The 11872-nt window shown below is 40.5% G+C and overlaps 1 protein-coding gene across 1 annotated transcript; it reads right to left on the bottom strand.

Annotated features, from left to right (window-relative positions):
• Window positions 1-943: 943 nt before the first annotated feature.
• Window positions 944-2556, bottom strand: LOC102756810 (olfactory receptor 1361). Its single transcript, XM_006755029.2, has one exon. The coding sequence runs from the start codon at window positions 2236-2238 to the stop codon at window positions 1246-1248; it is 993 nt and encodes a 330-aa protein (XP_006755092.1). The 5' UTR covers window positions 2239-2556; the 3' UTR covers window positions 944-1245.
• Window positions 2557-11872: the final 9316 nt, after the last annotated feature.

Genomic DNA, 11872 nt, shown 5'->3' with positions numbered 1-11872 from the left:
CAGCCCCACCCCTGATCAGGGTGGGGGGACTGGTCGGGGGAGGGGCCGCAGGTGGTTGGCTGCCTGGCCTCGCCCCCTGGTTGAACTCCCTGTCGAGGGGACAGTTTGCATATTAACCTTTTATTATATAGGATGTATGTTAAAGGAAGATCTCCATGTTTACATCAACTTTTCTACACATTTTTACATGTTTGAGGTGAGATTTTGTTACTTTCATTGTGGTTTTATGTTAGAGACTCAGGGAAGCATAAATTCTGCCCTGGCAATCATCTCAACTCCTGGGGCTTCCAAGTAGACAATCTAAGGAACAATAGCAAACTTTGCACCAAAGTACCACTTGGTTAGTATCTGAGTTGTACCCAGTAACCTCCATCATGGGATCACTGGTAAAAAGTGAGCTGGAAAATAGTCTAGGCCTACCTTACTTCTCTCTCTCAGCTCCAGATCTGAATTGAGGACATGTGTGTGCAGGCACTGTGTGTGTGGTTGATTGGACCCCAAGTGGGGACTCCAGCCAGACACAAATAGAAGAGGACTAACCAGGGGCAGGCTGGAAGGAAGGGAGCTTCACTTCTGGATGCTGACCTTTCAGGGCACACTGCCCTTCATAAGATACGAGCCAGTGAACTCCCCGGGGTCAGACCAACCAGATTGGTAACTCTTCTTCCTTAGAGGAGGATGGGGAGATATAAAAGTATTGGCTAAGGTAAAATCATGGGGAGAAAGGCCTTAAGTGTTCTTTCTCCAAATTTAAAAAATTTGATTTGAGAGAGAAAGAGAGTGATCAATTTTTTTGTTGTTCCAGTTATTTTTTTTATCGATTTTTTTTTTAAGAGAGGAAAGGAGAGGGAGAAATAGAAACATGAATGAGAATTCCAGAGGAGAGAAATTCTGCATATCCCTTACCAGGGATTGAGCCTGCAACCTGGGCATGTGCCCTGACTGGAGACTGAACCAGCAACCTTTCGGTGACTTGGTTGCGCACAACCAACTGAACCATACTAGCCAGGACTTGTTTCAGTTATTGATGCAACCATTGGTTAATCCTTGTATGTGCCCTGACTGAGGATCAAATCTACAACCTTGATGTACTGGGATGACGCTCTAATCAACTGAACTACCTGGCCAGGCCCCAAGAAATTTTGGACTAGCAAATTTCTTAGAGAGCCATAGCCATGGTGACAACCCAGGATAATGAAGTCTGTGTTCCTCCTGCCCTCTGCATGTGCAGCCTGTCCCTGGGATTCATTCTCCTCTTCCCAGCACAGAGATCCTGAGGGGGAACTCTGCTGTCCATAGCCCACAGGATAAAGCCTTTACAGTGAACAGTTTCCTTAGAGCTCTCTTCACGTCCTTGTTTCTGAGGCAGTAAATGAAGGGGTTCAGCATGGGAGTGACCACCATATACATTATTGAAGCTAGTGAATCCTTGTCAGCTGAATGGGAAGATGAGGGGTTCAGGTAGACCCCTGTGATAGTCCCATAGAAGAGGATGACTACAGTGAGATGGGAACCACAGGTAGAAAAGGCCTTTTGTTTGCCTCTGGCAGATGGGACCTTGAGCACAGCAGACACAATGTGGACATAGGAGATGAGAATGCCAACGAAGGGGATGAGGACGATCAAGCCTCCCACCAGCAGAATCATGAGCTGGTTGAGTTGAGTGTTGGAACAGGAGAGCTGGAGCAGGGGAACGAGGTCACAAAAGAAGTAAGGGATGACGTTGCTGGCACAGAACTCCAGTCGAGCCATGAGGAGGGTGTGTAGCAGGGAGTGGAAGTTAGCGATGAGCCAGGAGCTCCCCAGTGTCAGGGCACAGATTTGCAGACTCATCATAGTGGAGTAATGCAGAGGGTGGCAGATGGCCACATAGCGGTCATAAGCCATTGCTGTCAGGAGGAAGTTGTCCATGTTGGCAAGCAAAATGCAGAAGTAGATCTGAGTTAGGCAGCCACCATAGGAAATGAACTGAGTCTGCATCTGGATGTTCACAAGCATCTTGGGGACTGTGGCGGAGATGAAGCAGAAATCCACCAGGGAGAGGTTACTGAGGAAGAAGTACATGGGCGTGTGGAGGTGAGAGTCTGAGACAATGGCCAGGATGATGAGCAGGTTCCCTGCTGCCCCAATCAGGTACATGACCAGGAAGAGCCCGAAGATCAGCTCCTGCCTCTCAGGCTGGCTGGAGAGCCCTAGGAGGATGAACGCAGAGGTGCTCGTGTGGTTCCCTTTCTCCATGGTCAACTAGTCCTGCTGGGAGATCCAGACCAGGCACAGGCTTTAACGATAGTGGAAGTGCCCATGCCTCCCTCCCTCCTTCAAATAATACCTCAACTCACAGCTGGTCACATCTGTGTGTTCATTTGGTACAAACCCCAAAGAAGGCTCTTCACCTTTCAAAGGAAAGTCCTATGGCTACAACAGATCCCAAAGTCAGGGTTTTAATAATTTCATCACCAAAATGCTGCTGATCCTAGACCCCACAGAACTCCATCTCCCATCCCTTTAAAGAGAATCCTTGTGACATATAGCCAGATACTTAGTGGTGGTAACAATGAGGGGGTTACTGAGGGTGCTTTAGCCCCTTGAATTTCCATCATACTTTCTTTGATATGAGTAACTAATGTCTCAACATTAAGAAAAAAGATATGGAAATATAGTTTCTTCCTAATCCTGATAAGATTACCACCTGAAGGCCATTTCTGTACAGAATTTTGGAACCACCGTGGTGCATATGTAGAACCAGAGGGTGTTATTTGTATATAAACTCCTTCCCCTTGAATATTTTGTCTCCCCACCCACAGAGAGCCCAGGGCTCAGGGTGCTCTGGCTGCCACTCGTCACTGACTCTGGGTCACCTTGATCCTGGTGATGATGCTTGGGGATGGAGTAGGTCAGGGCAAACCTAGACAGAAGAGCCTGCTGACTGGGACAGTTCAGCCAGCCCTTCTGTCTGGGCTTACCCAGGAAGGGACTCTGCCTCTGGAGGGTGAGAGTTGCTCCTGTAGATAACAAAGATAAATCACAGGTATAACATTGCCCAAAGTAACAGCTGGAAACAGGGCAACATGGGGACCCTACTAAATTGGAGTTTAAAATAGTTCAGTGCAAGCTCAGATAAAGTTTTGTTAGATATAATATAAATTATTTTTCACTGCTTCACAAGCTATAGTGAGAATTTGGGTCCTATAAGAATATAAATCAGAAAGAGGGAGGGGAGAAAGAAAGAATTTGAGTTAGCGTGCCAACTAGTGATAGGGAACCACTGATGGCGGAAAAGCTATGGCAGTGCAGTGATGGCCCATCTGGAAACTGGGCAGGGAATAATAAGGGGGAAACTGTCTTAGGAGGCTGACATTACCCACACTGCCTTTTTGCTGAGGTAGAGCCTGCTTGGAGAAAAGGAACTTACCAGTACACTTGGGGAGGGTATTGGGGGAGATGGAGATTTCGACTATGCAGCGGTCCCAATTGAGGTCTTCACCTGTGTTGAGAGCTATTCCTTAGCATGGGAGATAAATGACTCATTTTGAATTAATGCTTTACTGATTTGATTTCTTCCCCCCGCCCCGCTGCTTTTGTAATCCTCACCCAAGGATACCCTTTCATGGATGAGAGAGAGAGAGAGAGAGAGAGAGAGAGAGAGAAACATTAATGTGAGAGAAACATTGATTGCTTCCTGTACACACACCAATTGTGGGGAGCTGGGGATCAAATCTGCAACCAGGCATATGTGCTGACCTCGAATTGAACCCTCAGCCTTCTTGGTGTATGGGACAATGTCCACCCAACTGAGCCACCTGGATGGGGCAACTTGATTTTTTTTTTTTTTTTTTTTTTTTAGGGATTCAAGTGTTTGGTGACACAGAGGCAGAAATCTTTGAGTAAAGGACACATGTAAGATAGAAATGCAGGAGCCTAAGAGGAGGGAAATCTATTTGGTGAAAAGTAAAAACGAAGGGAAACATTCAATATGGTTGAGATCTTCATTTGATCAGTTCTGACTAAAAGAGCTCTTTATTGGGTTATGTGAGAGAAAAGAAAACAATAAAGAACATTTTTCTCACTCCTAAGAAGCTTCTAGTCAAATGTAAAACTTTCACATAGGAAATAGCCCTTAGACCAGGGAGGTGACATTTATTGAGTACCTACTGTATGGCATAATAGGGGGCTCGGCAAGTGCATGTATTTAATTTAACCCTAACAACAACCTGTGTAAGATAGGAATTATTATTATTATATAGATGAATAAACTGAGACTGGAAGTGTTTAAATAATTTCCCCAAAGACATCAAGATTTGATTCCAGGTCCGTCTGATTTCAAAGCGGTGCTCCTTCAATTTCACTTTAAGAAGTACGACTGGCTTGACTGGTGTGGCTCAGTGTTTGAGCATCAACCTAGGAACCAGGAGGTTACGGTTTGATTCCCGGTCAGGGCGCATGCCCAGGTTGGGGGCTCGAGGCAGCCAATCAATGATTCACTCTCATCATTGATATTTTTATCTCTCCCTGTCCCTCTGAAATCAATAAAAATATTTATACATATAAAAAATGCTATTGGGTAAACTTAAACTTGGAGCATCTGGGGAAATGGGTCAGGGATTCCTGGAGTGGCCAGTGTTGGGACAGGAGAAAGGGAATGTACAGCAGGGATGTGGTGGAAGAGGATCACCTATACTGAGGAGAGAGGACTTGTTTGTGTGGCTGCATGTAGGTTCTGAGACTGACCAAAGCTTGTGAACGGGAGCCGCAGGACGTATAGTCTAAAAACTCTGACCCTTCATTGATTATATTCCTTTGAAATCAGGGTGACTCCATCTTTCTTTTCCTTGCAATCTTCCCACTTCCCCAAAGATATGGAAGAAGAAAATTTTCTTGTTACTATTTCTCACTTGTTAGGAAAATAGTTTTCCCAAGTACTCCTATTTCAAGAAAATAAAGCTAAGAGAATCTAATGTAAAACCAAAAAGATTTCCCCCCTAGCTTCTGGATCATTCCTGTCAGCATGCAAGCAGCTCCCAGTTAAAAAAAAAAATCTACCCTTCACCCACATTTTCCTCTAGCTGTTAGCTCATTTCTCTGCTCCCCGCTTCCACAAAAGTCCTCCAAATGTGGCCAGGACTCACTCTCCAGTTCCCCTCTTTCCATCCTCTCCTGAAGTTCCCTTGTCAAGGCTGCCATTGCTACCTCTGAGGTTAGTTCTCCGGCTCCGTTTTACCGAAACCAACAAGCCAGAGTTGGCATAGTTTGGCACTTGACCCATCTTCAGATACTTTCTTCACTTGGTTTTGAAGCACAGTTTTGTTTTGGCATCTCGCCTACCTTACTGGTTACTTGCTCTTTTTGTCTTTTGCTCATTCTCATTCTTCTGATCTCTAGCTGTTGAAATGCCCCATTGACTTCTTGATTTACACTCATTCCTTAAGTAGTCTCATTACTCCCAAAGCTTTAAATACCATCCAAATGTCTATCTCCAGTTTGGGATTTGTCCCCTTGAATCTCAAACTTATTTATGCCTAACTGCCTATTCTCCTTATCCACTTGGATGTCTAACAGGCATCTCAAACTTGTCCAAAACTGTCTCCCTGGTCTTCCAGTCCTCAAACCTGCTACTTCCTTAGTCATCCCCATCTTATTCTAATTGCTTAAGCCAAAACCTTGGCACTATCCTTAACTCCTCTTTTTAAAAAACTGTCCTCATCCAGTATATTGGCAAATCTTGTCATCTCTTTCTATGAAATATATCCAAAATGGGACCACTTTCTCTGTGTTGTCTGCTACATTCGTGGCCCCCAAATCATTATTTACTTCCAGATTAGTGCAGTAGTCTCTTAAATGGGCTCCCTGTTTATATCCTTGTCCCATCTCCAACAGTTTCTACATAGCAACCAGAGTGAACATGAAGAAATATGTCAGACCATGTCAATTCTCTGTTCAAAATCCTCTAATGGCTTCTCATCTCAGTCAGAACAAAACTCAAAGACCTTGCCAAATTTTTTGGGGCAATGGATGACTCACACCTCTGCCCTCTCCCTGATCTCACTCCTATTGCCCCTCACTTTCTGTATGCCCCTCACTGTTTCTGGACACATCAAGCATGTTCCTACCTCTGAGCCTTTTAACTTGTTACCCATCTGCTTGGAATTCCCTTCCTTCATTTCATTCTGATTTCTGCTCAAATATTGTCTCTGTTAAGGGTTTCCCCCTACCACCTATCTAAAATAGTACTCCTATCTCTGTCCCTCCCTTTATTTTTATTCTAGTCATTTAGTAATGTCTGTCTGTCTGTCTGTCTGTCTATCTATCTATCTATCTATCTATCTATCTATCTATCTATCTACCTATCTACCTATCTATCTATCTGTCTATCTATCTTCTGTTTCTCTAGAACATAAGCTCATTAGAACAGGAACTTTATTTTTATGTATTCCTCTATCCCCAGTTTCTAGAACTATGCCTGGACTATACGAGAAACTCGTATAGTTTTTATACCATTGTTGTTGAATGAATGGATAACTGCTCTTAATTGTCCCCTTTGTGACCTATGTTTTTGAGATTGGGAGAAACCTTTGGGGATATTTTATATATTTGTAAGTAGCCAAAGGTGCGAAAAGAATTAAAGAATGTAAATATAATACGAAAAAATATAAAATAGTTTCTAAAAGGGCATTTGATGCCAATGAAGAAAATTTTCTGACTTTTCAAGAACCAATAATTAACTTAGTAATAAATTTAAAAACAAAGAAAATTATAACAATAATCTGTAAAATGGATAGAGTAATAATATCTGCTTAGCAGGGTTATTGTGAGGACTAAATGAGAAAATACCCATAATGTGCATATAACAGTGCATTGCATATAGTAAGCACCCAGTTAAAATGCCTATTATTATTACTATCATTTTTTAAAATTCATTTTTAGAGGAAAATATGATTTTAAATCCAAACTAAACAAAGACAATGAAAGGAACATTTTAGACCAATTTAATTTTAGACATAGGTGCAAATGCCCCAAATAAAGTATCTGCAAATGAAAAAACCAACAAATTAAAAGAATTAGCTATTAAACTCAAAGAACTCTATTAACTTAGTTTATCACAAACAAAATATCAACATAATGTAATTAGATTCAGATAAAGCATCCAGATAAATTTATCATCACTTTATAGATTAAAACTCTGAAAACATTAGGTGTGTTTTTCTTAATATGATAAACTGTGTGCTTTAAAACAAGAGTCAACAGCATGTTTATTGAAGACAAACTTTTTTCCTAAAAAGAAGAACAAGATTTGGGTGTTCTCTGTTATCATTCCTTATTTAATATTTCACTAGAAATGCTGTTAATGGCTACCTGAAAAGAAAAAAGAAATAAAAACATAGCTGTTATGCAAAGTGTCTTATAACTAAGCTATTAAAATAAGTGAAGTCATCACTAAGAATAAGTTAGCGGGGCAAAGTTGCAGGCTGTAATATCACATAAAAATCAGTAAATTGCTTACTGGCATATAAAAAATAAATAACCACCCCTCAAAAAAGGAATTGAAAAGGGTGGTTTCATTGCCCTTATGATAAAATTGAATATTTGGATTTTAATTAAACTTGGAAAACATAAATATTTGTTCAAAAAAGTATAATGTATAAATAAAGGAATTGTAAGATATAAATAGATTCTAATAGATTTAAATATACTCAGATGACCATGCTTTCCAATAAGGGTATAGATATGTTATTATTAGGAATAAATTAATAAGTATACACTCTATACCAATCACTATACTAAGTATTTAAATATTAGCTTTTAAATTCTACCCCAATCTCAAGAGGTAGGAAGTATTATCTAATTTACAGAGCTTTACAGGGATTAAGTAAATGTATATAATTGTAGGAATTTTACATTGAGGACCTTAGAGCAGGAAACAAATCAGATGGAAAAAGAAGATAATTTATTCAAAGACATTTGTTGAAACATTGTTCCTAAATTTAAAAAGGATTTAAAACAACCAAAGGTTCAAAATAATAGGAGAATATCTTTGCAACTATGATGTTTCAATGCAGTGGAATACTATACAGATGTTAAAATTAAAAGAATGGGTTGATTTATGGATATTTGTCCATGACACAGACTTCAAAGCAGAACATAAGATAACGTGCACATACAGACGACATCTATGCCAGAACGTTTGTACATTCACCAAGTAAAATGTTAATTTGGAAGGTAATGGGAACAGTTGGAGGTTTAATTTTGCTCGTTTTTTTTCTCTCCTGCTAAATTGCTTACATTCAACATGATGTAAAAATTAGGCCACTGTAGGGAGTCAACTGCTGTTTTTCTGAGCCTGTCTTAGTGCCAGCAAACATATTCAGATTTCTCTGCCAAAGATAAGCATTAGATAAGGTTGGAAATGCTGGCAAGGCCTCTATGGTCAGGAGGGAGGGCAGGGGCTGAGAGAAGTTGTCCAGGAATGTAATCCTGTGTGATTTTAGTAAGTCTGTACTCTGCTTTCTTGTCTGTAAAGTGAAGGGTTTGGATCACTGCTTGATTTCCAAGTCCCCTACTGGTCTGTGTTTCTGCTTATCTTTGAGATGTGGGGGAGGAGGAGATGTCTTTAGGCTTAAATATTTTGGGGCGTTGAGAGAGGAGTGTCTCCTCCTGTACCTGCATTGGCACTGACCTGTCCAGTTGGTTTGACTTCTGCCAATCCTGCCCAAGGAAACTACCTCCTCCAGAGTTGCTTCTTCTGGCTAAGGAAAGGCAGACGGCAAACAAGCCGCCTACAGCCAGAGACAAAACCCTGGGCCCAATGGAAAGCAAGATGAGGAGCAAGCCTTTGGGTGGAAGACAGGGTGAACAAGGAGGCTAAGAGAACAGGGCTCCATTCCCCAAGTGTTGGGTCAAGGAGAGGTGTGTGGGCCTCACACTTAGTTTATTTGCAGGGCTATCCTGGGCCTCTAGGGATCAATAACTAATGGGCATTGTTAAAAATAAATGTGCAGTAATTGCCTTGGGTCTGGTTGGGCCCAATTCTCCTGAGCTCCAGACATATTATCTCCTTAGTGTTTTTCTACTGGAAAGTTATTGCTTTCAGTGGTTTAATTTGCTACTTTTGTCTACAGGGAAAATCTTAATATTTTCTTGCTTTTAATTTGCATTCCGGGGAATTTATCTTGTTTCTTCAATCAGATCAGAACTTCAGTGTTCATGTTGATGGTCATTTAAAAACATTGTAATAAAATGCACATAACACCAAATTTACCATCTTAACCATTTTGAAGTATACAGTTCAGTAGTGTCAAGTACATTCATTATATATATATATATTTCAGAGAAGAAGGGAGAGGAAGAGAGAGATAGAGACATCAATGATGAGAGGGAGTCATTGATCCCCTGCCTCCTGCACACCCCCTACTGGGGATCAAGCCCACAACCTGGGCATGTTCCCTGACCAGGAATCGAACCAGTGACCTCCTTGTTCATAGGTCAATGCTCAACCACTGAGCCACACTGGCTAGGCTCAAGTACATTCATTCCAATCTCCAGAACACTTTTCATCTTCTGAATCTGAAACCCTGTACCTATTAAATAACTCCTCATTCCTCACTCCTCCTAGCCCCTGACAACTACCATTTTATTCTCTGTTTCTATGAATCTGACTACTCTAGATACCTTACATAAGCAGAATTATATGGTATTTGTCTTTTGTGACTGGATTATTTTATTTAGTATAATGTTCTCCATCAGTGTTGCAGCATGTGCCAGGATTTCCTTCCTTTTTAAGGATGAATAATATCCCATTGTATAGATATCATAAATTTTGTTTATTTATTCATCTGTTGATAGACATTTTGGTTGCTCCCACCTTTTGGCTACTGTGAATAATGCTGCTATGAACATGGGTGTACAATATCTGGTCAAGTTCCTGCTTTCAAGTCCTTTAAGTATAAACCCAGAAGTGAAATTTCTGGGTCATTTGGTGGTTCTATTTTTAATTTTTGAGAACCACTATACTGTTTTCTATAGCAGATGTACCATTTTGCATTCTCACCTACAGTGCACAGGGCTCTAATTTATTCACATCCTCACCAAGTCTTACTGTTTTCTGTTTTTTCTTATTGAAGTTTATTAGGCACAAAGAAGTAAATCTGCAGAAGGAACATCAATAAATACAAAACACATGTAAAGCTTTGGGAGAGCCACAGCCCACAGTGTCAGAGAGACTATATGAGGATGGTAGGGGCATTATGACTTGGCTCCCTCTACATATGAATTTATAGTCAAGGAGCTAAACCTTTGTCCTACTAGAGGAAACTCAGTGCACCAGCACAAATTCAAAGGCCGTAAATTCAGTGGTAGGTCTCCAGTAATGAAGTGATGCCAGATTCCTCCCTAAAAGTGATTTTTTTTGTTTCTGTTCATTTCTTCCCTCTGTAAATAATTGCATCTTTTATTTCTATCATAGTGGTTCAGAACATGAATGCATGAATACCTCATCAGGACAGTAGTTCACTCTGAAGGTAGAATTGCCTGTTTAGGGCCTTCTTAGTCATGATAAGTAAAATCTTGTAATTACTTGATAAACTGGGAGGGAGGTGGAGTGGATATTCTTTCTATCTATCTATCTATCTATCTATCATCTATCTGAATATGTATAGTCTGTGGTACAATTCCATGCACTATTTACTATGTATAATTATCCAAGTTGTAGTACTGGCTAAAGTATTTATTTGTGTTGTTAACCATACACTGTTTACTATGTACATTTGCCCAAGTTTTGTTACTAAATGGAAGTATAAAATTGATCTCATCTAGATTTCTGGTCAAGAAACATAGGTTTATGTTCAAGTGCTCTTCCCACACCAAACTTAGTTCAGCAGCAAAATATATATTTTAAATGAAATGAAGCAGAGCAAATAATTTTGTGTCAACTTGACTGGGCCATGGGATGCTTAAATATTTGTTTAAACATAATTCTGGATATGTCTATGTAGATGTTTCCATATAAAATGAACATTTGATCAGCAGACTGAGTAGAGAGATAACCCTCCCAAAGGTAGATGGGTTTCAGTCTATTGAAGGCCTGGATAGAACAAAAAGGGAGATAAGAAACTCTGTGATATGTCTGTTTGCATTCCTAAAAGGCAATTGTGTATTATAGTAAATAAAAGCAGATGGGAACGGATACTTAGTGGAACTTGGTCCCTTGTACCAAGATCACAACTGGCTTCCCCCATAATTACCAAATTTATATTTCTTGTCCTGTGTATTAATTTGCGCGTTAGCTCTTCTCCAAGTCTTTGAACCCGAGGCCACGTGGGCCGTCTGTTTGCATTCCTAAAAGGCAATTGTGTATTATAGTAAATAAAAGCAGATGGGAACGGATACTTAGTGGAACTTGGTCCCTTGTACCAAGATCACAACTGGCTTCCCCCATAATTACCAAATTTATATTTCTTGTCCTGTGTATTAATTTGCGCGTTAGCTCTTCTCCAAGTCTTTGAACCCGAGGCCACGTGGGCCGTGGCTTCACATTTGGTTCCCTTGAACTGGGACTTGGAGAAAAAGAATTCACCAGAGCGGAAAAAGAAATCACCAGATTGGTAGTGGAAGATTAACTGCGTGCAAAACTCATGCTAGCTGCAGAAGCCTACAGATCTGTAAGTGCTCGAGTAATTTCTTTTGTTTCAGCCAGATCATAATGGGGAAGAATTTGTTGAAAGGGGAGAGACTTTCTTGTAAACTTTTGGCTTGCATGCTCAAGGATAAGGGAATTGTAGTGTCAGAAGATCTTCTTTTACAGTTTCTACAAATTATTATAGAATATAATTCATGGTTTTCTGACGAGGGTACATTGGATGCTGTATGTTGGGAAAGAATA

The sequence above is a fragment of the Myotis davidii genome, unplaced genomic scaffold, assembly GCF_000327345.1.
Source record: "Myotis davidii unplaced genomic scaffold, ASM32734v1 scaffold1593, whole genome shotgun sequence".
In the NCBI taxonomy this organism is placed as follows: domain Eukaryota; kingdom Metazoa; phylum Chordata; class Mammalia; order Chiroptera; family Vespertilionidae; genus Myotis; species Myotis davidii.
Note: the sequence above shows the minus strand (reverse complement) of the source record. Positions and strands in the feature narration are given on the sequence as shown.